At 40.2% G+C, this 27554-nt stretch overlaps 4 protein-coding genes across 9 annotated transcripts; 2 read left to right on the forward strand and 2 right to left on the reverse strand.

Annotated features, from left to right (window-relative positions):
* Positions 1 to 2970: 2970 nt before the first annotated feature.
* On the reverse strand, positions 2971 to 17468 carry LOC6556532 (2-oxoglutarate dehydrogenase, mitochondrial). 6 transcript variants are annotated; one of them, XM_032743017.2, is made up of 12 exons: positions 15569 to 15651; positions 13615 to 13734; positions 13415 to 13552; positions 12744 to 12920; positions 10809 to 10911; positions 9769 to 9847; positions 9294 to 9705; positions 8348 to 9216; positions 7394 to 8288; positions 7173 to 7327; positions 5768 to 6040; positions 2971 to 4495 (listed from the first exon to the last, which is right to left on the reverse strand). In XM_032743017.2, the coding sequence occupies exons 2-12, from the start codon at positions 13708 to 13710 to the stop codon at positions 4396 to 4398; spliced, it is 3297 nt and encodes a 1098-aa protein (XP_032598908.1). In that variant the 5' UTR covers positions 13711 to 13734; positions 15569 to 15651; the 3' UTR covers positions 2971 to 4395. The 6 variants fall into 6 exon arrangements, with proteins under 6 accessions (XP_032598908.1, XP_032598907.1, XP_032598911.1 ...); XM_032743016.2 differs by lacking the exon at positions 10809 to 10911 and adding an exon at positions 11823 to 11952 and having other exon boundaries at positions 15569 to 15619; XM_032743020.2 differs by lacking the exons at positions 5768 to 6040; positions 15569 to 15651 and adding an exon at positions 17426 to 17468.
* Positions 17469 to 17729: 261 nt separating this feature from the next.
* LOC6556530 lies at positions 17730 to 19005 on the reverse strand. The gene is made up of 3 exons (XM_001984184.1): positions 18828 to 19005; positions 18465 to 18769; positions 17730 to 18017 (listed from the first exon to the last, which is right to left on the reverse strand). The coding sequence occupies exons 1-3, from the start codon at positions 19003 to 19005 to the stop codon at positions 17730 to 17732; spliced, it is 771 nt and encodes a 256-aa protein (XP_001984220.1).
* Positions 19006 to 20794: 1789 nt separating this feature from the next.
* On the forward strand, positions 20795 to 24632 carry LOC6556529 (fibroin heavy chain). The gene is made up of 4 exons (XM_001984183.3): positions 20795 to 21066; positions 21863 to 22000; positions 22867 to 23048; positions 23101 to 24632. Exons 1-4 carry the CDS (start codon positions 20951 to 20953, stop codon positions 24480 to 24482), a joined length of 1818 nt encoding a protein of 605 aa, XP_001984219.3. The 5' UTR covers positions 20795 to 20950; the 3' UTR covers positions 24483 to 24632.
* A 113-nt stretch (positions 24633 to 24745) lies between these two features.
* On the forward strand, positions 24746 to 25310 carry LOC6556581. Its single transcript, XM_001984182.2, has one exon. It carries the CDS (start codon positions 24746 to 24748, stop codon positions 25235 to 25237), a length of 492 nt encoding a protein of 163 aa, XP_001984218.2. The 3' UTR covers positions 25238 to 25310.
* Positions 25311 to 27554: the final 2244 nt, after the last annotated feature.

Below are 27554 nucleotides of genomic sequence, written 5' to 3' on the forward strand. Positions count from 1 at the left end.
ATGGAAAGTACTTCATTTGAAATCTGTTTACATATGCATGTGTGTTGACTATATAATTGTGTGCATAACTATATCATTATGGTTAATTTATTGAGTGACAAAACAGAGACTATGTTGAAAAACGGAAACATGGCAAATTGCTTTATTACAGAATTACATTGACATTACTGGACTCCAGTTAAAGTAGTTCACTTACGTCTATGGATTATGTATACACCACACACACGCGAATATTTGCTTAGCTTGATTTAAATGAGACAGGAGGAAATTGTTGTGTGTGCACATTGTGCACCAATCAACAAACAACATGCAACAAAAACAAACAACATTTTTCAAGCAAAAATTTTGCATATTTATTTCCCTAACTGAATACATATCAATATCTATATCTAATCACAAAACTTGTATGACAAGAAAAGCTTTGATAAAATAGATAGCATAATTGTTGATAACTGATTGAAAAATATCATACATTTAACCATTTTTTTTTATTAAGAGTTTTTCAGTCATGTTTGAACAGCTAACAAAAGTTTTTTAAGTTTAACTGACAATAAAGTTGATATTTTTTTGGCTACGAAATAATGATGTTGCACAGTGTAATAAGATATGGAACTGTAACTATAACTGCCAGAAGCGGACATCGCATCTCAGCCACTTAAGTCAACAAAAACATTGGGCAAGCTGCAGATAAGCAGAGCTTTCAGGGGATGAGGGGGACAAGCTTTCCGCTTGCCGCGCACTGATCTCCACTGATCTATCCAGTGTAGACTCTTTGTCGGCGGCCAAAACTTTCAACGGATTGCGCGGGTCCAACCTTTATTTGTCTTTAGCAGCTTTCTAAAGTCAGGAAATCGCATCTCAGAAGAAGGGCGTAAAAAAGCAAATAAACAAGTAAATAAATCAATTTGTGGTCGCTGCTTCTATATATAAACACATGTATGTATACATATATGTATTTCTGGAGTTAGAGATTACTCAAATTTCAGTGCGTAATAAGTGTTGCGATTTATATAGAGCAAATCAGCAAAAACAAATACAATTGACATGAGTCACAGTTGCAGCACATATCATGCAAAACGATACCAAACAAATTCATATTAAACAAGGAGCACGAAATTTCCGAGAAAACTCGAGGCCTGATAAGGGGCAGCCACTGCGCGCCTTTTAATCAGTATATTGCAATAATAATAAAAAATATTTACTCGATTTTATTTGAGCATTGTAAAGAGTACTTCCTTTGTTATTGTTGGACTCTATATGCAACATATCAACTCTTACAAATACACTTACATTTTTAAGTATTTTGTAGCTTTGGTTTTGTTTAAATTCAATTTAAAAAGGAGCACTTCACTCTGTTTAATTATATTCTTTGCTTGAATTCAGCTCTATTATGTGAAAATAATCAAACTATGAGACTTCTTTTCATACACAAATAAGGCGAAATAATAATTTATTTATTATTCAAGCATCGTTTTAATATGCGAATTTTTATTTGAAGTCACTTTCCCAATGCCGGCAAGCGAACTGTTGCTGGAATTGGCGGACGGGCCGCAGCACTTGCCACATATTGTGGCGCACACTTTTACTTTTGTTTTGTGGCAAACACACACCAGCACTTTGTTTTAATTGCTAGCGCTCCACAATCGATCAATCACAACGGGCCTGCCACCATTTAGTTGCACAATGCCAATTGGTTTCGATAATAAAACAGAAACAGAAACCGAAAATCTACGACGACGTCGAACTCCGAATCGGAATCCGAAACTGTATTTACAACGCGACCCGTTTCGCTGCTAATGGCTTTCTTACGATCGCGTTCGCGGGCACAACAAGACTGAAAAGTGAATAAGACCTAAAGCTGAAACAGTGAGCGCTGTCTACGCTATCGATACGAAGCCGCTTGGAGCTGAAGCTTTGCCGCCGAGGAGGTCAGAGAGCGCACGAAGGCACAGCGAATGTGGATGATGATGCATTAAGAAATAGACTGCACTGATTGAAAAGCTTGGACAGCAGCCAATTAGTCTGTGCCGTCGTCGAGCTTTCAGGCAAAGTGGTCTTCTACGCAGTGCGTGCGTACAGTATAAGAGCATCGACAGCCGCTGCCTGATAAGTCTACACAAAAGCTCAACAATAAGGCAAAGTTCTGAGAAACGCTGCTCAGGGCTGTTTACCCGTTTAACAGTAAACCATATGTTGCCCCCATTTTCGGCAAAGACGCAAAAACAAAAAACTTGTGTCAACACGAGCACAACAATTAAGAGTTCAAAACAAGTTATGGCCAACTATTTATATTGAGCTTCTCTGGCTGTGCGGCTTTATTGTTTTTATCGCCCAAGGGGGTTCGATCAGCATAAAACAAGAAACGATGCGGACATTAGAAAGTAAAGTAAAACGCTTGAAGATGTTCAATGAAATTGATTGTGTGCGAGTGTGTGTGTGTGTGTGTGAGTGTACATAGGCCAATGATGCTGCCCACCTGTGTGAAAATTGGCGAAAAGTGAGCGTTTTACTTGCCCAATTTGTGTTGTCTAAAGTTGTCGGAAAGGAGGATAGAAAGAGGCGGCGGCGGCAGAGGATCTACTTGATGTGAAAGTGCTGTGCCCACAGAATACTAATGTAGAATTGCAATGAAAATGTTGAAAATGCACTGCGTCATTTCCTGTTAAAAAATAAAAAAAATAATCTGAAAATCAAGGCGCGCAAGGCAAACGTGTGTCCAAAAAGTAAGGCTAATTGACCAGTTGGAAGCTGTAAAACTTGTTTGAATTGGCTATAAATATCACCAGAAGTTGCAGATTAAATTTTGACACAGGAAGCGATCGGATTCCATTCTGCAAGTAGTGCAGCATATCAAGTAATTAGTTGCTTGAGCTCATTAGATAATCTCGTCAGGGTTAGTTTTTATCTGCCAGTTGTTGTCATCGCAGTTGTGTTTTATCACACTGTAAACCCAATTCAAAGACGTTGATGCAAGCTTAATTGTATGTATACTTTATTCATAGACCGCTTTTTACATACTCGTATCTTTTAAACTCTCGCCACTTTTGTTAGTTAGTAAATCTTTGTGTAAACATGCTACTTACTTTTTAACAATCAGCAAATTTTGTCGCTGGTGCAAAATTTTAGTTTGGGGTTTTGTTTTTAATGTATTTTGTTGTTTTGATTAGAGTTATTAAAAGATTAAAGAGTAAAAGTTAAGTTTTGACACACACATACTCATCATACTCTCTCATTTGTTTGTGAATCGTATTAGTATAAAGATTTTCTTTCATTTTTTTTATTTTTTTTTGTAAAATAGTTTTTAATTTTCTTGGAAACGTTGTTTGCAAAACGTTTTCCGTTTATCACTCTACGTTCAATATCATATATTGGTGCGAGAAAAGGGTGCAATATGTCATGTCATATATCATTTGGTAAATATATTATAAATTAAAGCACAAGTGCTGCAAAGTGGTGCACGGGATTCATTTTGGGTTATGACCCAACAAAAAAGTATATATATTATATCAATCGCATTGTGTTTAATTCTAAGTACATTCAAAAATTGTGACAGTACAAATACTTAAAGCCTTCCCATTACATTTGTTTCTGATAAACTTTATAATAACCGATGCAAAATAGTCGCAACATCCCTGATAATCGTTGATCCACCCCTTGATTTAGTAGATAGACAACTTAAGCACAGTACTCTTTAAATATATATATATATTCTTGTTTATGTTCGCATATTATATATTTATATATATATATATACATATATATATACATATATATATATATATATGTTCTTTTCTTTTATTCAAACAAATTTGTGTAACTTAAGCAAAGGCGAACAAAAACACAAAATGATGTCCTTCTGCTTTTTCTTGCTATTACTTTGCAACGATTTGAATTCATAAGTTGTTGAGATAGTTAATTAATATATAATACAATAAAATAAATATTAATCATAAGAGTAAAATAAAATTACATTCATTTTGAAAATGTTGTTGCTCTTCTTTAAACATATGTATGTGTGTGTGTGTGTTTTATCCTTTTATCATTTACTAAAGTTTGAATTCTTCTTTTTTTTGTGAGTGGATTTTTGCATTTGTTATATTTGCTGTATTTTACTCCTAAACACTAAACATCCTGTGTGTTCTTCTTGTTGTTGTTGTTTTTGCTCATTTCCATCAATTTCACTAAACTAATATTTAAAATTTCATTACTTTCACACAATGCACTTAACAATTTCGTCAGAAAAAAATCGTATCAAAGAGTCTGCATACTTTTCTATTACAAAATATATATTCATCATTAATATTCTTCTTCTCATTCTTCTTCTTGTTGTTGTTTTCACTTTATAATCAACTCGAGCTGGTCCACCATTTAGCCACCAACTGTCCAGTTGGATCCTTAAGTCGAAATCGCATCATTCAGCAGCGCATTCAGCTCCCGAATATGCTGGGCCTTTGAGCCGGTGGCGGTTGAGGCACCACAAGCGCGTCCAACATAGCTGTGGATAGAATAATACACACACAAATATATATATATATATAAATAATTATTTTAATAACAAATATAAAAAGTGAGTACACATAACAATTCGGCTATTTGATTTGGTTAAAAAACGTGCACTAGATTAGATTGTTGTCTATATAAAGCTGTCATAGCTCTCAGTTGAATTTTTAGCACTTTTATGAATTCATGTTCAATGAAATGAAAGGGTTATAGCCAGCGCGAAAGTATTAGATATGATACAAATGAACCACGAATAATGCTGCGCAATTTAACAACCAGGGGTAAAAATCCCTTATGAAACCCCCCTATATAATATATATAGTATACAGGACCATAAAAATTGAAGACGACACCAAACCCAAACATTGATACGAAAACACACATTGCTTTAAGTTCTGCATATTAAAGTACCCTAAATTTGGTCTAAAAATATTTACAAATTATATACACTAGTTATATTTCCGGTCTGGGAACTCCTTTGCAAAGATAAAGTCATCTTTAAATAGATAGATAGATATGTGTATTTGTGTATGTTTGCTTGCTTTTGGTTATACGACAAATAGTGAACAAACATACATAATGATCAGTTAGTTTGGCAGCTGGCAACCAGCAAATCGCTGGACTTGTAATATATAAATAATAATAAAAAAAACACATTCAAAAATCGCGCGTGCTACAAACAAAAACAAAAATAAATTAGGACACAAAATTTGGTGCAATAAGATTAGAAAGTTAGTTAAGATATTAAGAAAGTGGTATTAATCGGAATAGAGTGTGTGCTGAAGGGTAGTTTAGTTTTTGGGGGTTTGTGACATGATACGAGTATCGAGCGGTTTCAATGTGGGACCCATAAAAACACAACAACAAAAAATGAGACATGCCAAATTTGCGCTTGAATGAAAAAAACGAAATATAAAACCAAACAAGAAACGCACATGGAAAATGTGTAAAGAAAAACCAAAAATATGCTCTGGGAGAGTAAAATTGAACAAATTTACAGAATTAATTTTGGAGTTGTTCAATTAAACGAAAGACAGAGATAGATAGATAGAGAGAGAGAGAGTAGAGAATTATATTAATTGCAGGTAGATAGTTTGTTGGTTTGTTGTTGATATGCAGATATCGTAGATAGATTTAGATAGTTATATAGTTAGGTAGAGAGAGAGAGTTAAGTAGTTGTTCTATTGACGGCGCATCGAGTATGCAGAGTAGTAGTAGAGTAGTAGATTACTAGATATCTTTTTTTATTGCATTTTGGCCCTCTCACCTAATTTTACGTCCGGTTTTTGTCTTGCGCACGCCCGGCGCTGCCGCAATGCCCTCGGGCCTATTGAAATCTTGACGTACGTTCTTTAAATCGAAATGCTTGGCGGCATTAAACTCGCCAGTGGCCGTAGCAGTTGTGACGCTATCACTTTTATCGGAGGTGAACATGCGACTTAGCCAGGGTTTCGATTTTTGTTCGGAGTTAGAATCGGAATCGGTATCGGATTCGTTATTAGTATTATCAGTGGAGAAGGTGGATTGTTCATCGCTTTGGCTGTAACAATAACACATACACAGAAAGAGAGAGAAAGAGAGAAGAGAGAGAGAGAGAGAGAGGACAAGTTTTTGGTTTGATTTTGCTTATCTTTTTTTGATAATACGTTTTCTTTTTGTTTTTTTTAATTGCTTGCCAATTGGTACTTGATCAAAACATATAGATATACACAAAACGGATAGGATAAGGAATTCAAAAGGAAAACTTTCTTGATCTTAAACAACATCATTAGTTAAGTAAACAACAGAACTGAACGATAATTGTTTGAGAAAAAATAAACAACATTTGTTCATTAAAAAGCCATGCAAATTAAAATATATGATACGATATGTGGAGTATGTATTTGTGTCTGTTTTGTGTATGTGTGTGCGTGTGTTTTCGGTGTGTGTGTGTTTTCGGAACACATAAAGCCAGTTTGCACTGATGAACTAGGGGAGTATATCACTTGTAATACAACATATTTGAAAGTCTTTTAATGAACTCAAACATGCGACAATTGCGACAGTCAGTTTAGCTGTTTGAGAGTGTGTCTTTGTGTGTATGTGTGTATATGTGTTTGTGTGTGTGTGTGTAGCATGTTCTTATTTGGAAGAGAGATCTAAAACTAAGGCTGCTAAGAGATAGAAAAAGAGAATAGATTCGCAGCAGATAGCAGATATCTTTGGGCACGCTACAGTTCTTAAAATAAAATTAGTAAAAGCTGGAAAGAGGATTAGCTAAAAGCGATGATTGTGCAGAGCACGATGAGATGGTAATAAGTTAAAAACAAATGTGATGTTAGGGCAAAAACTAGAAACTGATTATAGAGAACCAAATCAATTACGAACTAAAGTAAAGAGACAGTGCCACCGAGTGTGCACTGTGAGAAAAGTGAAAGAGAAACAGAGAGACTAATAAAGAGTAGTGCATCAGGTGCAGTAAAAGAGTATAAGTAAATAAAAAACAGAGAAAACCAACAAAACAAAACTGCAGAAAGCAGCTTGGATAACCCGAGAGAAATATATATTTAGAGAGAGAGAGAGATACAGTAAGAGAGAGTACAGAGAGTGCGACTTGTTTGTGACTTGTGGAAGGGTCTCTTGTGTTTCTCTGTATAGCTTTGGGGGGCCATCACTTAAATCTAGGCACGTACCTGATGTCACGGCTATGGTTCAGCGCAGTGAGGAAACGCGGCTGGACATATGACCAGCAGCCCTGATTCTTGTGCTCCTCCTGTGCCCACACGAGCTCGGCGTTCTTGTACAGATTCGCTTGCTCCTTGACCAGATCGAAGGGGAAGGGCGATACCTACAAATGCCACAACTTAATTTAGTACAAATTTGATTGGCAAAATTTCTTAATGAATAGACGCACCTGCTCCACGCGCACAATGGCAATATCGCTCTGCAGTTGCTTGTCGGCACGCGCCTTGGTCAGATCGTAGTAGACGCGACCCGTGCAGAAGACAACCTTTTTGACGTTGCTGGCATTATCGGCAGCTGGTCCACGATCGGGTATGATGCGCTGGAACTCGCTGCCCTCGCTCATTTCACTGAAGGGGCTCTTGGCCTCGGGGTGACGCAGCAGCGATTTGGGCGTGCACAGGATCAGGGGCTTGCGGAAGGGCATGGCCACCTGGCGACGCAAGATGTGGTACAGATTTGCTGGTGTCGTGCAGTTGGCCACAATCCAGTTAATGTCGTGCAGCTGTCTGATGGCAAACTCATCCGACTCGGGTGGGAAGTAGTCGGGATCATCGGAGCTCATCTGCAGGAAACGCTCGACGCGGCACGACGAGTGTTCGGGGCCCATGCCCTCCATGCCATGAGGCAGCAGCATAACCAGACCGGATTGGCGCACCCATTTCGACTGACCGCTGGAGATGAACTGATCGATGATGGACTGCGCCGTGTTGCTGAAATCACCAAATTGCGCCTCCCACAACACCAGAGCATTCGGATTGGTCATGGAGTAACCATGCTCAAAGCCCAGCACAGCGTATTCGGACAACGAGCTGTTTGATACGGAGTAGGGCGCCTGATCCGGATACATGTGCTGCAGCGAATTGTAGGTGGCCTTGTCCACCAGCTGATGGTGCAGCACATGATGACGATGCGAGAAAGTGCCGCGCTCCACATCCTGGCCAGAGAGGCGCACATGAATGCCCTCCTTCAACAGTGAGCCAAAAGCCATGGCCTCGCCCAAAGCCCAATCGGCCACCTTCTCATCAACCATCGCCTTGCGAGCGGCCAAAACGCGCATCAGACCCCTGTAGAGGAAAAGGATAATTCTCTGCTTGTGATGTGATGTGATCCGCTTGCTACTCACTTGTGAATGACAAATTCAGCGGCATTGGGTGGTGGAGACGAGAAACGATTGCCAATGTGTATCAGAGTCTCCTCCTTGACACCGGTGGGCGCCACCTTCAAGGGGTCCTTACCCTCAAAGAAGCCAGACCAGGGCGAGTCCAACCAATCCTTGTACTTGACATGCGTCTCGGTCTTGGCCAGAGCGAAGGCCTCCTCGCAAATGTTCTCGTATTTGGCGGCCACAGATTTGACCTCCTCGCCGGTAACGGTGCCCTCGGCAATCAGTTTATCTGCATAGAGATCCAAGCAGTTCTTGTGCTTGCGAATCTTCTGGTACATAAGCGGTTGCGTGAACATCGGCTCATCGATCTCGTTGTGGCCGTTGCGACGGTAGCCAACCAAATCAATAACACAATCCTTGTGGAAGGTGGCACGCCACTCGGCAGCCACTTTGCACACATGCATCACAGCCTCCGGATCATCGGCATTGACGTGGAAAATGGGTGCGTTAACGACACGTGCCACATCCGTGCAGTAGGGCGATGAGCGCGAGAATCGTGGATCGGTGGTGAAGCCAATTTGATTGTTGGCCACCACATGAATAGTACCGTGAGTCGTATAGTCGGGCAGATCCGACAAGTGCATTGTCTCGTAGACAACACCCTGGCCGCAGAAAGCGGCATCGCCGTGAATCAGAATGGACATCACCTTCTTGCCCTCCTGATCGCCGCGATAGAATTGCTCGGCACGTGTCTTGCCCTGGACAACAGGATCAACGGCCTCCAAGTGAGAGGGATTGGCGACAACGGCCAGACGTATGTTCTTGTTGGTCACGCGATTCAAACGCTCAATATATGTGCCCAAATGGTACTTGACATCACCAGAGCCCTAAAATACAACATGGTAGAAAGTAATAAAGCTTCCAGGAAGAGTAGAGCGGTTTTTTTTTTGGTTGTGGTACTCACATCATCTGCGGCCTCCAGGCCAGCAAACTGGGTAAAGATTTGATTCAATGGCTTGCGGCACACATTGGCCAGCGTGTTGAGGCGACCACGATGTGGCATGCCCATGATGACAGACTCCACGCCCAGGTCGGTGGACACATCAATGATTTCCTTCAGGGCGGGTATCATAATCTCACAACCCTCCAGACCGAAACGCTTCTCCGACGAGTATTTCTTGGCCAAGAACGCCTCAAAGCCAGTGGCACGTGTCAAACGTGCCAAAATTAAACGCTTCTCCTCGGGCGAAAAGTTTAGAACGCCGGGTGTCTCGAAACGTTTGCGAATCCAATTGCACTGCTCCAACGAGTTAATGAACATGAACTCAACGCCTATTTTATTGCAGTATACATTCTCCAGACGATTCAGAATTTCCCTGTGTAAGCAAAAGATTGCAAATGAGTCAATGGATCAAAGTGAAAGTTTGCTGTTAACTCACTTGAGTGGCAGGGAAGCCTCATCGCCACCAATGAAAGTGGTGCTGGGCAACTTAAAACGACGCTCCATATCTTGCTCGCCTGTTATTTATGTGTGGATTGTTTTGTTTTTGTTGTTGTTTGTTGTAAATAAATAAAACTATTAGTAAATCATAGGGGTAAATTGATTTCTATAAATGATGCTTGATTAGTTTTTGTAGGCGTTTGAAATTCGGAGTGTAATGATTGTTGTCTGTATATTGTGCTCTATAGTATATGGTGTATATGTAAATACAGATGCGTGCAGATCTGTCTAATATACATATATACAATTGCGATTCAATACATATGTATGTATGTGATATAACACCAAAACATGCATTACATTTTACTGTCCAATTGGTTTTCATTACAAAGTGTAATTATATTTTTCCCAATGGCATTTTAATGCCTTTAATTATAGTCTCTATATGACTTAAAAAACAATTAGAAATTGTTTGATTTTTATACTATACGCATATAACAATTGACGACATGCAATCTAATCACAATTAACTTTAAATCAAATGAGAAATGGAAAACAAATCATAAAAACAATAGTTTTACATTACAATAATAAACAATAGGTGATCAAATATATAACACTGTACTGAGCAATATAACTTATTTATATTTATATTTATATATATATATATGTGGATATTTACTTGGTTCTATTAATCGGGCAAATATTTTGATATTTGAGTGGTTAATTTTTTTGTATTTTTGGTTGGATTGTGTGCATGAAAGGTACAAAACGGGATTACTAAGTACAACACAACGTCATTTTTGTAGTATAGTGTGGCATATATATATATATTTATTTATATATATAGTACAGGACTGAACAAAACACAAGTTGTGAAATCAAACGACAATGATTTGGTTGTTGTTGGTTTTGTTTTGTGTTTCGTGTTGTGTGTTGTGTAGTGTGGTGGGGTGTGGTAAGGAGAGTGTATTGAGCACCATCCCCCCGGCCGCCACCCACATATTGTGTGTACTGCAGGCTCTAAGGCTTACTTACCAAAACTGAAATTAGCGTAAATGGTTTTCGTCGAGGAGTTGCCAGGCAAATCTGGTGTATTAATTTCGAGTGGATCGAGGTGAGCAATATTATGTCCTCGAATCTAACGTGTTCAAATATATATATTTTTTTGTTGTGGTTGATGGTGTTGGTTGTGGTTTTTGTGTTGGTTACATAGTAATTTTAACAATGTTGTGTTTTTTTTGTATATTTTTTTGATTTTGGTTGTTGTTTAATTTGCACAATACACACACATAATACAAGAAAGAGAGAATTTGGAATTTGAATTTGTAACGTTGTTTTATACGAATAAACGAATTGCGTTTCGATTGCAGTTTTTTTTTGGGGTTAGGAAGCAATTAATATAGAAATAAATGAAAATAAAAAAGAAAGATTAATAAAATTGAATAGCTTAAACGAAATAATGTATTTAATAATAAATAGAAAAATCAAAACCAAAGAAAAAGGCAGCACAAAGAAAGCAGCATTAGCAGCAACATAGACTTTTATAACAAATGAGTTTGTTCTTAACAATATGGATATGTTTCAGGGCGTATAGACTGAATTATTGACGTTAAAAGCGAGTGGAACAAAACGCTAGGGTGCACTAGAACACAACAGATAGAAATAGGATAGGATGGATAACTTCGAGTAAGCCAAACACCGACAGTTACTTACACGTATGCTTATGTCCTTAAACTAAACAGAACTCGCTAACTTAAGGTTTAAAGATATATATGTAGATATAAATCAAGTCAAAATACTATTTGCCTGCCTATGCCTGTCATCAACTCCGAATTTCATGTAATATATAAGTATATTATCGAATGGGTTAAATAGGCTTCAAAGCGCTAAAAAAAACAAATTACAAAAAAGATATGCTTGCGTGTGTGGCGGGTGTGTGTGTAGATAATGGTATTGGATGGGGTGCAACTTAGAGCGGGGGTGTCTATGGTATTAGATGTGAAGAGAGTGGTAGAGAGAGTTTTTAGAGTTTTGCAAAAAAGAATTTACCAAACAAAAACCCAGAATGCTGCCTGAGCACATCTTCATTAGCGCGACGTGCAAGACCATCGTTGCAAATGTTTTTTTCGTGAGTTAAAATTCCAAGCGGATCCAGATCAGATGCCAAATGACCACGTGACTATATATAGTACATGTATATTCATATATACATATGTATTTCAATATATATATATAAATAGATTTAATTATACACATAGATGTTGAGAGTATATTTTTGAAAAATTAACATGTCAGTATGTTGTTCTATTTCAAAAACGTTTTAGATTTTTAAGCATCAACTAACTAACCATCAAGATTAACAGATAGGTTGAAAGAAAATCAAAATGGTGCACAGAAATAATGCAATATGAATCAAATTTGCTACTACTTAAATAAACATGAGTTCAACTAACCATATTCAAAGAGATAACTGTTCGAACTGTGCTTAATTACTAACCAAAAACTGTAATGGTAAAATCCTAAAATCAACTACACTTTAAAATATCATAATGATAATGAAAATAGATGAAACTACTTATGACTTACTAACCAAATGTGTAAGTTTCCAAACAAACTATTTACACATACAGAGAACATAAAAACTACAATGTATTGCATGATTTGGAGGGGAGATTTGGGAAGGGTTCAATAGGTAAACTGAACATAAAACCAAAAACTAACTAAGATACTTGTATGTGGGAGTTGATCTTTGTACTTATGAAACACGAAAAGGGATGGGGCATCTCTAATCAATTTATAAACATATACAGTAAATAGAAACCTAAATGGAAAAAAAAAAATAAGAACAACAACAGAAAGTAGAACGAACAAAACGAACGAAAAGCGCCAACATATACAACGCTTTGCTTTGGCTGCAATCTCAACTGTTCAACTCTATGGGCGACCGCATTGGACCCAGCAAAGGCATACCTGATAGCTTCGAATGATGGCCTGCACGGCCAGATGGTCGTCAATGGTCTTGGAGTCGGGCGCAGCGCTGGCAGCTCCACCTAAATTGAAGGCCGTCAGTGGCAACGTGTTCGCCTGCACGGGCGCCAAATTGGGCGGGCTCATGTACGAGTTGCTCCGAAAGTAGGCATCCCAGGACTATACAAATATACACGATCAAATAAATAATTAGCAAGTGTTTCGGTTGAAACCAGGTCATAAACCTGGTCGAAAATAATAAATAAACTTGTTCTTTCTACGTATTTTTAAATAAGCTACATTTATTGGGCTTCAGCGAGTTTTATGTATATTTGAGGCTATCGTTTACAGTGTCCGCTAACGAGAATTTCCACAAACTTGACCTGAGTCACATATATGTGTTGAATTTACAGTACCCCTAGAAAGTTTGACTGTATTTGTATTTTATAAAAATAATTATAAGTTTTTTGTACACGTTTGCTATGGTTTGTGTATGACTGATACAAGGTAATATTGGAAAGGCAGTAGTTCATTCAATTGTGCCGCACAATTAATACTTTCAAAATAAAACAGGTTTTTTCCGGTCCGTACATAAAGCTAATAAAGAAACATGTTAAATTGCCGCTCCAAGGCAATTGAACCGCTGTTAAAAAAAACAAAAGCTGATCACTTACTGTGTGGACAGAGGCGGGATCACGCAGCCAGGCGTTGTACATCTCCTCCACGTAGGATGCAGTGCTGCCATTGGCAAAGGGTTCGGCGGCAGCTGAGTTATAGGTGCGCACAGCGGCAGCAGCGCTGGCCTTAATCAGCTGTTGAATAATACAGATTCATTTTACATATATATATATATTTATTTAGTAGAAATGCTTACCTTTTTACTGCTATTGCTGTTGAGCAGCCATGTGGCAAAGTTTTTGTGCGCCATGGGCGATAGCGCCAGACTAAAGGCCGTGTGTGCTCTATGCATTTTGTTTTACTTTACAAAATAGAACTGAAAGTGAGGGGAGAATAATGAAAAGTAGAAAATTATTAAACAGTGTATTGATAAGGCAATTGCAGCTATAGCGTCAATGGGGCTCGACTCGAATCGTTGATTGTTGACAAATATGCAGCAGCGCAGTGTAATAATTGCTGCTTTTGTTGCTGTGTTTGGACAACTGTTTTGATAGTGATAGTAGGAGTAGGAGAGTACTGTGCGCAGTCAAAGCACCAAACAAAAGTAGACAGCAGCAGCAACGCATTCGCTTTTGTAATATATAGATAAGATAATGCAGTCACGTTATACAAGTGACAAATGCCAGAGTTACTTTTTTTATTTCGGTGTTTTGCGTCATGGCCCAGACGCAAATTGATTGCAACTTGTTGCCAACTAACGATGATTACGAAATAAACGGGTTAGCCGCCGTGTGATTAACATAAATGCGTGTGATTAACATAAGCCAATGTATCTGTGGCGACTACGTAAAGTCTGGAGACTAGACTGCTGACCAGACTCCCACAAAAGGTAGCTGAAGTTCGTATCTGTTCCTTTCTCGCTCACACACGTGACCGACCGACAACGATCGCTGATGACGTCAAATTGACGTCCGCTCGCTGTGTGTTCGCCTTTCTGATAAGTTGCCAAAAATTCATTTGCACAATGGTGAAATGTGGTAGATACATTCATACATACAATTTGTACATATGATGTACGTATATAAATTTTTGGCTTATTTTTTATTACTTGTTTGTATTTGTTTTTTATTTTGTGTGCTGCGCAATTGTCAGCCTGACTTTAATTTCCTTAGCATATTTACTTGCACAGCAATCAGATCTCATTGCTTTATCTGTTTCCCAAGGAATATGCCTGATTAAAAAGCAGATATTTGACAAAGTCTGATAAAAAGATATAAACCAGCCCCCGAGAGCAATAAATTAAAAATGCGTTGAAAATTTCCAGCAGACGCATTATTAATTAAATTTTAGTCACCGATAAGTCAGCGTTGTCAGCAGATCTATATATATATAATCGAATGACAGAACGCATATGCAAAATAAAGCTCCCTAGCAATATAATTAATACGTTAACCGTTAACAGGTCACATGCGCTTATCAGCAGACGCGTGGTTTGTTGGGGCGCTGGTTCCGGACTCTGCCTCCGTCTCAAGGCCTGGGCAGTCCGACAGACACATGAAATGATTTCAATGATCAGGCAGGCACTTCAATTTGTCAGCGAGTACTTCGCATAATCATATGTGGGTTAAGTATATATGTAAACCGGTTTGAAGCGGCCACTAAACAGTCGTTACGGGGTATTTGAGAGTGTAGCAACAAACAAGAGCCGCAAACGATTACAACACCAATAATAAGTAGATAATTCAATTCAAATGGTTCGTCAGCGATGAGTAGTTGCATCCCTTTCTAGTTTTCTTTTGTCTGTATGTTTGTGCCGTTATTTATCTGTTTGCTCATTTTTCTCACAAACTGTTTTTCATTTATTTAGTTTTTTCTCTTTTCTTTGCAAATATTTTTCTGCCGACAAACAACGTCGACGTCGGCGCTTTGGTTACGAAAACAGATTACATAACTGCAAACACACTAAAAAACTCGCGTAAGAGAGCAAAATTTGGTCACACTTTAATAATGATAGAGTAACAAAATAAATAATACGTATTGATAATTAAGATGATTTAAAACAAGCAACTAAATGCCACAATTAGTTTGCTTGCTGACTACTTTCAGATCATTTCTTTCGAAATTGTACTCAAATTGTATACTGAATACTGAATACTGAATACACCAAGACTATGTATGCATTACTTAAAAGTTACTTTAACAAAACGCACCGAATATATGTACTCGACACGTCGTATCCCACAGATACGTTGATGCCAAACGACTAGGTTTGTTCGTGTTGAGTGCTACGCGTCGACTGAAAATTGCGGCGCAGAGCAGCCGAAAGATTACCCGACCCCGAACTCTATGTATGTGTTTGTGAGTGTGTGTGTGTGTGCATGTGTTCGTGTGTGCAGCGGCGATGAGAGTAAAATATAACCAAATACAACAAACAGCAAAAAGAAACACAAAAATTTGTTCAAATCGAGTTGGGTTTTTTTTGTGGTTGTTGTTATTGTTTCATGTACGTTGTACGGAGCCCTAGACAAACAAAAAGTTCGATAAAAAAGCACATGACAAGGCAAAATATATCTCAAATAGATATAGATAAATATATAAGTGCATATATATGTACGTATATGTATATGGAAAAGGGGCCAAGCGCATACTGATAACAATCACTTATCGTGCCCCCTCCTCCTTTTCACTTATCTAAACGACGCGCTACATATATATGTATATAGATTTGTGTGTGTATGTTTAGGTTATATTTGTAGCTGGAAATTTTTGTTTACAATCTTTCCAAAGTCCACAAAATGCTCAAGTCGAAGAAATTTCGAAAGTGTTCGTCATACGTCTTTTCATTGTGCCGCCCTCACAAAATGAGCATTAAAATGTAGAAAGTGAAAATAGAACACATTTCGATTATGGCAGGCAAATGATTCAGCGCTAGTTGAGTCTTTTACACGCATACATACAGACATATATGTAAACACGCATTGTTGGACTGGCTAATCAATACGAATTTCAAGTTCAAGCACGCGCATTATATCAGCTGCTTGCCCAGTTTTAAATTGAGTGCAACACTCTTATTGGAAATATGCAAAAATTCATTTTAGCCATGACACAAACCAGCGCTTGGACCAACTGCAGCTGCAACCGCATGTGGAGACTTGACGAGCCCCCTAAAATACCACAGAAAACTATGCAGTGGAGACTAAAGAAGAAGCAATCGCACATGTAAAAACAACTTCAGTTTTAGTAGACAACGTGCACACACACACACACACACACACCCATACACACACACCCGCACAAGGAGGTCCGCGTGCGTTCATTGAGTAAAACCAGCTAGAGTTGAGCAGCTGCTGAATCTGTGACTTCTTCGATGTCACTGATCACGCAAATAGGAGTGCGACCTGTTGCTTAAATCACAGTGACAACGCTAGCGATAAGTCGCAGTTTAGTTGGGCATTACACAGCAACCACTTGCGAAACGTTTTGAATACAGCAAAAATGCTGACAATGCGGTCGCTCTTTATCTGGAGAGGCAGCAACAACAATGAGCACTTTTGCTCTGTGATTCACGGGCACGAAAAGCACACGCGGCACTGAGTAGACGCAACGTTGCGTCATCATTGCAATATTAACAGACTCATTTTACGAGAACATGTGACGTAGAGGGGCCGGCAGCAGCAGCCGGACATCATTAAATTGAGAAATTTCACTTTTATATATTTTTTTGGCAAGCGCAGGCGCATTAAAAAGACGCCCACTTGCATTATATAAGCACTCTCGCATCGAAGGCCAATGAAAATTGATATTAAAGCTACAACATTGCACTGCCGATTGCAAATTAAAGCTGTTTATTTGTGTTCAAGCGCTTGCAGCTCAAAAAGATATTGAAGTTGTAGTTTCCCCGTTATTTCATGAATCTGACCTCAATTGGAAAGTGGCCTAATTTGAATCTGAATAGCATACTTATTGTAGCACATGCAATGTAGAAAGCAGGAATACTACTTAAACATTGTATTAAATATTTAATAACACTTATTATTTGCACTTTATTAATAAACAAAAATTATTACTTTTCTTGTACGCTCCAGTTCCAAACAACTCGCGTTCCAACTCGCGGTGCAATGTGACCGTAACAGCTTAAGTGAATTTTACTATAAGCGAAATATCGATTTAATACTAACACTAGTAACGGTCACATTATATGCGCAGCGCAGTGGCGCCATCTGTTAGCTGTAGACGATAATGAGTTTAATTACAAGAACGAACACTAGATGTCGCCAGCTCGAGCGCGTAGATTTTCAGTAATCAAATTGAGTAAAATGGTTTTGCTTTTTGGAAAAAAATAACTGTTGCTGAGTTTTATTATGTGTCCAATTAATATCTGCTATATTCATCCAAACAATAGCCCGTTATCTGATCGGATATGCAGTCAAAGACATCAAATGCCAAATCACAGCTTTCGCCCTTCTGTGGCAACTCCTTACGATTAACGTTATATTTCTTGGTCATGGCCCGCAGACAGAGATTAACCGAACGCAATGTGGCCATAAAGAAACCATGCTCGTGCACGCCCTCCGAGTAAAAGTGCACCAGGCCATCCAACGTGGGCCAACCGTTCTTGTCAATGGCGTTATTTCTGGCATAGACGCAGTGCAGCAGACACTGAAAATTATCAGAGAACAAAAAAAGTAACAAAACAAGAAAAGAATATATGTATATATACGTAAGCAAAAAGCATTCAATTTGCTGATGCATAAAAAGCAGCTAATATGTATTAAATGCACTTTTTAGCCATAAAATGCAGCTTGTTCGGTGTGTGTGAAAAAATAATAACAAATACAAATCTGCGACTGCGCTTTTCTTTCAATTGTCTCGCAATACTAAATAATAAATAACCCTGACTTTTTGAATGGGCGTGGAGAGGGGCTGGGGGGGGGGGGGTGACGGTTGTGGAGGTGTTTATTTTGTATAATTGCACACGCCAAATCATTGGCAACGTTTGGTGGCACCGTCTGCCATTGAATTTAATTGCGGGACAAAAGATCTTTTATTGTCGAGTTTGGAAAAGTTGAAGATCGCGTCGAGATATATTCAGATTCAGTTACTTACGCCCGCAATGCGTTTATCCTCCAGCGGCACAAGAGTTGGATGATAGATGCCCGCCCTGGCCACATCTAGACGCTTGATGCTGCGCACCAAACGCGCCATGCGACGCTTTGGCTCCGGCTCATCGAAAACTATATACTCGTAGTGAGTGGCATTTGGTGGCGCCTCGCTTGGTGGCTGCTGCTGCTGCATAAATTTATCATGCAATGGTGGCCATGAGAAGGACTCGATGAACTCCACACTTTCATCCTTTGGATTCATAGTTGTCGGCACTTGCGACACCTGCTCCTTGAGTATCTCATAGGCCTCTGCAGTGAGACAAATTGTGCTTGAATTGACGTCCAACATTCAGCTCTAAGCACCTACCAGTTACTAGTTTATTTTTGACCTCTTCCTGGCAATCGCCAATCACTGACTCCACACGTCTCGCTGTGCGCGGCGGGTTCAAGCAACGCGACTTCTTCGTCTCATAGCGTATTATATACTTGAGGGCATTTATTGATGTGATAACACATAAAATATGCACAAGTTGTGTAATTTTCATCCTTCCAGTTTTTCTTTTTGAATGATGCACACCAATCGAACTGCTTAGTTTGGCCACTCTCTGTGGAATGGCAAGCCAAATTTTGCAATTGAAAACGAAAGCATTTTCACTTTTAATTCAAATGGCCGATGCAGGATTGCCGTCGATGAGTTGGCCTTCCTCTGTGGCTCCGATTGTGTCTGTGTGGCAGTGAAAACGCATATGAATTTCCAGTTTTGCTCTATGGGTATGTGGTTCAATGGCAACAGCAGCAGCAGCAGCAACAACAAACAGCAACAGCAACAAACAACAACAATTACAACAACTGGTTGCACATTTCCCATGCGTGCAGTTGCCTCCAAACTTGTCCTTACTGTTATTAACCCACAACCTAGTTGTACAGTGGCGTCGTTGTTTCAATTCCATTGTTGCAGCTCATATTTCATTCGATTGTTATTTTAAATGCTCAGCAAACCTAAACAAATTGTAATTTAATGAGCATTACTAACTGCTCCATTTGACTGCACAACTGGTCAATAAAAAATTCCAAAACTCTTCCGCAAACAAATTAGCATATAAAATATTACCTAAGCCCGAGTGAGCTGTTATCAAGATTTATCTATGTGCGGTTGCTGTCATAAAGCACATAGCACATAGCAGCTGGGTCACTAAATCATGAGCAGCCAAGCGATCGAGCCAAGTTTGTGCCTTAAGTCTTTCGTTCTGTTCTGTTCGGTTCTGTTCAAAAGGTTCAAAATCAAAATGTTTGACATATTTCTGTTAAGCCGAGAACAATGGCCAATAACAGTCGGTTGGCTCGGCACTCGCTAATTATGCTCATTAAAATGGTTTTGGAAAACTGTTTTGGCCACATCCTAGGCGGAAATTGTGGCGGGCTGTATCCAATGTTAAAATCAGCAACAAAGCAACTTCTTCCTTCTTGATCGCGTAATTGCCTTTAATTGCATAATGCAGCGCGGCCAAGACGAAAATTGCAGCTAAGACACTGACCTAGACTCGGGGGCGCAACAAATTCATAATAGCTAATCCCAAATGACGGGGGCAACTAACGGTTGTTGTTCTGCTGCTGGTCGGCCTGATAGGCGTACCATATTGAAAATTGCCTGAAACTTGAGTTGAGTTCAATGCACAAGAATTGTTGTGGCATAGATCACGTGCTGGAAAATGCAGCTGGTAAAATTGTCAACAACGCTAGAATGGCTGCAACAGGAAGCCAAGTTAACAACAACACGACAAGAACAACAGCAACTTCAACTAATTGACAGACAGCTGCTGCGGCTGCTGTTGCTGCAGTTGCAGCTAAAGAACTATCCACGACTTCTTCTTCTTCTTATTCTTTTACTTTTCTGTCCTGTGTTTGCAATTTACTGAACAAGGAGCTGCTCCTAACATTGTTAGCAACATGCAACAGGCAGCTCTGGCCAACAACAACAGTCACTTGCGTGTCCATCATTAGAACAAATTCTCTCAGCTGCCATATCCCCGCCTTCAGCCGGCGTCCCGCTCTTTGTCCAGTCGTAAGATTTCTTGTAACGCAATTTGCACACAAATGTTGTTGTTGTTTCATCTTCGTGGCTGCCACCACTTTGGTGGGTGGTCAGGTGAGACAAGTGGCAGCAGCTGCTGCTACTGCTGCTGCTACTACTGTTTGCCGAGCCGAGCCAAGCTGAGCTGAATCGCTGGCCACCGTTCGCTGACTCGCCTGAGAATCGTATTTAAATACGAAGGTCTAACGCTCTGGCGCATTCAGTCGCCAACGCCGCGTTGTTCTTGCCGCCAGCTTTAAACGCTCTTCTCCCACTCGACTCGACGCTTCAGTAGTGCAACAGCATCAGCTAGTTGTGTCCATTACACTGGTCGTTGCCTGTGACTAACCCTGCGCCTGTGCAGGATGCGCGTTTAATTGGCAAACAACAAAATCGCATTGCATTTAAATTGAGTATTTATGGAAATGAGGCATCTGCTTTGCTTTCTATGCGCTGTTTTTGGCTATATAGCTGATCCTGTGCTTGCGGAAATCGAATATAATACCATCAATGCGGATGGATCGTTTAGATTTCGGTATAATCAATAGCAGTAATTGATAAAGGAGACAAAAAATAACTCATTTCATAAAGTGTATAAAAGAACATTAAAAGTTATCAAAAAATGTATTTACTGTGAAGCACACAAAAGGGACACTTTATTAAAACTCTAACTGAACCAGTCTATAATGAATGTGCCACAGCGTATAATAAGGATATAAACTTAAAGCTGCATATAAAATAATAAATATGAAAGGATAACAGCTAAGAGCAGTCACCAAAGTGCATAACTCTTTGAAGTATTATATTGGTTAAAAGAAATATTGTAAATTTAATCAGAAGTAGTTTGCTATTTGAGATTGAGGATTAAGCTTTGTATTTGGTTTTTTTTTCCAAATATTTTGTCTTATTTCGTATTTCAACAGAGATACAATTCATAAAGAACTTAGAAGAAGTTGATGATTAACCGAATCTGACAATTTTAATCCAATATTTAAGCGAATAAATCAAACTATGCTTATGCTGTGCCTCAAATATTAGTCATCAGCAGTGCATATTTTAATCAACTGTTTTGTGTATGTTTACAAAAAAATAGTCAAACAAATCATTTAATCAAGTTTGTGTTTTTCATCTTAGCTGAACAAAAAGCATCACGCTCTGGCTCCCTTGCCACTTTTAACACCTTTTTTAACGCCGACGTTTTGCAATGGCAACAATGCGTTGCCCCCCTCCCCCATCAATAAATGCTGAGTAACTGTATCTCTCTCTCTCTCTCTCTCTCTCTGTGTGTCTCTCCCTCACGCATGGGCAACACGCAATTATTCTTCGGATAGACATGCAAATGATGACATTGGTGGCTACTATCATAGCGCCTCCGGCACTCCAGACAACATCGTGCGAGGTCGTTATGGTTCGCGTAGTCCAGCCAGCGGCCAAATCGAAGAGACCGTCTATACAGCCGGACCACGTGGGTGAGTAAAGAGAGTAGCGAACAAGAGACGATGATGACGCCAAAGTTGTTGTTGATGTTGAGGTTTGCTGGTTGAGAAGGAAGAGGCAGGCAGGTAGCAGCTAAAGTGCGGTAGCAAATGGAGTTATCTGTTCGGTCCGCCTTCCGGCGAGCTCATATATCAGCAATACGACAGGCCTCTGGGCGCCACTGAAGCGTTGCGGGGCGGGGTAAATCACAGTCAAAGTTGTAGACGCAACAGTTCTAACACATACGGATTGAAGGCGGCAATTGTGGAGAGGGGAGTGACTATTTTTTCTTTTTGTTGCCTAAACGTTTGTTATGGATTTGTTTTTTCTTCTTCCATTAGGTTCAATTTGTACTGTTGCTGTTGTGGTTGTGATTGTGATTGTTGTTTTTGCAATCTCCGGTAGTTGGGAAAACACAAAAAAGCTGTTAACAAATTGTAAGTGAAACATGGCACTCGGAAAATTCATTAAGATGCACAGCGCTAGATAAAAGTAGCTTAATTTTGAATGGAATTGACTAGGCAACCGATGTGGCAATACACTCTGAGAAAAAGATGGTTCTAAGATCGTGACAAAATTGTGGGATTACTTTGTCCAAACTAAGTCCACTTTTGGTCTTCGCTTCACATCTGAAATAATTATTCATCTAAGATAGATGCATTTCAATTCATCAAGTTTAAAGATCAAATTCTCAATAATTTCTTTTAGTGTTGTAGAATTGTACCGCTTATGGGAGCAGGCGAGCGATTTTGGTAGGCAGCAATTTCCGCTAATTACAGTTACCCAATCCGGGAGTTGAAATTCCCACAGCAATTAGCTAATCAAGAGTCAGTAGCTAATTTATCTGAAATTTTCACAGCTTTCGAGCGAATGGACCGAAAATACATCGCAAAATGAGCTTAGCTCAGTATCCGGTGCTTCCACGTGGCAGTCCGGATGATCCGCTGGCTGATCCCTATGACGATCCGTCCTATAGCTTTAACTATCGCACGCCAGATCAATCGCGCAGCGAGGAGAATGACGCCAACAATAGGATAAGAGGTGGGTTATTGACCTGAAGTTTCTTCCGACTTACTGTCTGTTTTTCTTGCAGGCCTCTATTCCTACCTGGACGATGTGGGTGAGCGGCACAGTGTGCGCTATGCCGCTGGGGCTGGCACGGGCTTTGAGATTTCGAATGCGGTGCCCGATAATCCCGTTAGTGTAGGTTACTCCAGTCCGCTGTACAAGGCGCCTCCCAAGACGCGCGGCAAGATGTCCGTGCAGCGTGGTCCCGGTGGCACCTACAAGCTCATTGCAGCCGGTCCCGATCATCGACGTGCCGAGAGTCGCGCCTCGGATGGATTGGTGCGAGGCACTTACTCCTTTCTGGACGACAAGGGCGTTCAGCGCACCGTGGAGTATATAGCGGGTGCTGGCATTGGCTATCGAGTGGTGCAGAATCGCATTGGACCCGGCACTCACATAAATCCCTCTGTTGCGGATTTTCGACTGAGCGATACAGATTTCCGATTGGCAAATGATTTTGGACGTGGTGCGGGTGGTAGCTTAGGTGGTGGCAGTGGTAGTGGTGTCAGCAGTGGATCCACTACAGGACCAAGTGGAACGAGTGGGACAAGTGGGGGAGCTGGCAGGGGTAGTGGTGGCGTAGAAGCAGCAGGAGGTAGAGGTGGAGCTGGAGGCGGAGGCGGAGGAAGGGGACGTGCTGGTGGTAGTGGTGGTGCCACGGATTACTTGAAGACAGCTGACGGGGGGAAGGACGATGACAATGTCGAAGATGGGGATGATAATGGATTAATCAGCAGCTCATACGGCTCAGCAACACCTTCAAGAGGTAAAGAAGATAGACGCGGCTACCCGGCAGGCAGTTCCCAGCGTGGTAGCACCCGATACGATGGGGGAGATGGTGGAGGCGCTGCAGGCGGCGGAGCCAGAGGTGGTGGTGGTGGTAATGGCAATGGTTACAGGGAAGGCAGTTCCTCCGGCAGTAGAAATCGAGCAGGCACACAAGCTGGCTCAAATGCGAGCGGAACACGAAATAGACACAATTTTATTGGAAGGGGTGGTGGTGGTGGTGGAGGTGGTGGAGGAGGTGGTGGTGGTGGTTTCCGGCGTGGTGGAGCCGGCTCTGCTGAGTCTGCTGACAACCTTGACAGAACAAGTTCCGCCAGCGGTCCAGGTGACAATTACAATCTCAACGATGATGATGTGGGAAGCTCGCTGCCGCCCCTGGTAACCGCTAACCATCGCATACTGGAAATCGATCGTGATCGGGAGTGGGTGCAGCGACATCGCGACTCCACGATCATCAAGAATGTGGGCAAATGGTATGTGGGTCTGCCACCGGGTCAAAGTGTACGCGCCCATGTCCAGAATATCGATTTGGTGCCGCTGGGCGGTCGCGTCTCATTGTCGCCATCGGAGGCGTTGCGTCAGGATGAAATTGCCGAGCTGGCCGCCTCCCGGGAGCACTAGAGCCAAAGCACTAGAACCGAGCAATTCCTAGTTGTAGTTATCGTAGCGATGTAAGTGATGTAACTGAAACGATGTCAACTGCGGTTATAGCATGTTTTAAGTATAACTGTAATACTATTTATGCTAAATATACAAACAAAGTATTTCCAATAGTGGTTGACATTAATACCAACCACAGATCTGTGGTTTTCACACAGTTACTGCTTATATAATCGAGATCGTTGCTGTCTGCACTTTCAGTCTGTAAGATGAAGTGCCTGCAAATGGAGCTTCTGCTCTGCTTGAGCTGCTGCTTATTGTGGCTAGTGCAAGGTGCTCAGGTTTACATGGAGTTCAATGGTGTGAAGTACTCGTACAACACGGATCGAACTGTCCAACAAACCAACGATTTATCACCCAACTATGAGCTGCAGTCACATGATTGGCTCGGTTCCAGCACTTCCCGGAATCGCGATTCCTTCATCGATCAGTGGGGTTGGACTCATCCAGAACCACGACCAGTAACCGAAGCACCACCGCCACCACCACCGCAGCAACCACTGATTATTGATTTTAGCACGCAACACATGTCGCACACTCAGCACTCGGATGACTCTGGCATTGTGCTGGGCAAGTATTCGTACTACGATGCCGCTGGCTACCATGAGTTGAGCTATAAGGCTGGTGATGGCATTGGCTTCGTGGTCATGGGCGGCAATTTGGTCAGGCCAACAACGGAACAATCCGAACAATCGGAACAAAGTATACAATATTAGTATAAACAGTTGCCAACTTGCATAGATATTGATCATTTTTCTTAGACAATAAAAACAGCTGCAGCTAACAGCATTTTAACGACTGGTTTTTGTGTGTGTTAATAGAGCAGAAGTGGCTTCCTAAACTAGTTACGTGCTGTGTATGCCCAACTAGGGAGCAGCAAAATACCTTTTGGCTTCAATGCTTTTGCATAAGAGTGATTTAAAAATCATTCTGAAAGGATTATGCGATTTGGAACCGCTTCAAGTGCATATTTTGGGATAGAACTTCAACATGAATTCCAACATAAAATCACTTTCTACGTTTAAATACAGTATTAGTCTTGATGCCAAACCATCACCAAAAAGCCATTGCTTTTGAAAATCGGTTGAGATTTGGTGAAGTTATGACAATGGAAAATTTGAAATCGAACCCAAGTGGAGCATTGATATAGAATTAATTAAAAAAATATATCTTTCTAAAATTGTTTGAGATTTGACGATTATGGGATAACATTTTTACATGGTTTTAGACGAACTTTTAAAGAAGTTTTAATCTAAGTCCTAAGATTACATGATTAAAGCTTTACAAAATCGGTTAAGTTTTGATAAAGCTGAGGAATTTGACTATTTTTTTTTGATGATTGCTACATAAATCTAATTTGTGCAAATGAATAATCGTGGCGCGTGCTTTGTCCCCATAACTTGAACGATTTATGCATTTTATAATGCCTAATTGATTTGCGGAACATTAAATAGTTGCTGTTGTTGTTGTAGTTGCTGTGCTGTGTTGACAAATTACCGAATTGGTTATGCTGCTAAGCAGGTGCATCACAGCCGAATTTAGTTGGGCTTATTGTTGCTGTTATTGTTTCTCTGTTGGGGGGGTGCGAGTCAGTTTTCAATTTGAAATGTGCGATGCGTGCCCGCACTTGCCAAATAATTTGGATTGGACGGTAAGCCTTGGCGGCAGTCGCGTGGCCTAAATAAGAAAACAGTACAAACTGCAAAAGCCACTACACTAGAAATAAAAGCCCATATAAAAATAGAGGCCAATAAATAATATGTTTATGGTTTTTAGTAATAATATTCAAATGATTGTCGCAACCTTTTGCAATTTCATGGCTAACAAAAAAAGAAAAACAATAAAAATAAAAGTTTCACTATGGTAATTAAATTTGTTGGTCATAAAGTTCGTTCAAGAAGTTTTCATTTTAAACGACAGCTTTCTTTAATACTGGATTTATTTATTTAAGTACACAAATAAAAAGTTGACACGAATTTGTCTCATGTCAAGAGCCATTTCTCAGGGTTCAAGTTCTCAGCTATCAGATATTTGTATAGGCCACAACACAGTGTTGGCTTGGGAACTTGACTAGGCCAGTCAGCTGCATAATTGGGTTGCCATAATTGCATAAGTAATGCCTTGAATTAACTTTTATATTACAGCGCAAACCCACAAAACTATGCCAGCCAACTAACTAGCGACAGAGAGGGAGGAAGGCAGTGAGATCCAGTTCTCTGCCATAAACAACGGTATCAGCTCGAATCTGATGGTTCTGATGTTCCTGATGCACCCAATGAAGGTCAAAAATAACTCTCCAGGCCCCAGTCTCAGTTCCGTATGCTGGTGTCTGTTTTTATAAATAGGCATCAAGGTTTCGAATTCTGCTGAACTCTTTGGCACCTGCCTGGCCTACCACTATTAACTTCATTTTTTTTTGTTGCTGTATCGATTTGACGACTTTCAATTAATGCCATTCAAAGTGTGCCCGAGTCTGTTTTGGTTTTTTCGCTAGTCATTTTGTATGCGCCCCTGCAATCGGCCAACCATTAACTGACTTGAAACCATAAATCTTGTGGCACTATTTTTTATTTCCACGTGGTCGCTGATGTTGCCACCCCAAAGCTAAACAATAACATTAATATCAAACTAGTTCGATTGCAGTAGCGAAAGACATTCTAAGAATAGACATCAGGGGCTGCCTGTGGTGCAGTTAAGGTAGATTTTCTTATATAGGTGACTGCCCCAGCAGGCAGTTTTAGAAACTGCAAAGCCTCTTGGAAACTAAGCTGCTAGAGCTGTTGCAAACTTGATAGGTTCTGAAATTATGCACAAACTCTGACATTTGCTCACTGTAAGCACAATAATGAGATTAAGGGCGTAAGCTGATATAGAATCCGCTGTGAGGACACAAAACTTTCTAACATGTTCTACATTCAAAATAGGCTAAGTTTATACATAATTTTGGTTGGCCAACAAGCACTGAAAAGTTCAATTACTGAACCATAATCGAGTTCGGGTCTTAAGTCTTTTATTTTTTTTTTGTAAATCGAT

The sequence above is a fragment of the Drosophila grimshawi genome, unplaced genomic scaffold (assembly GCF_018153295.1).
Source record: "Drosophila grimshawi isolate 15287-2541.00 unplaced genomic scaffold, ASM1815329v1 contig_44, whole genome shotgun sequence".
In the NCBI taxonomy this organism is placed as follows: Eukaryota; Metazoa; Arthropoda; class Insecta; order Diptera; family Drosophilidae; genus Drosophila; species Drosophila grimshawi.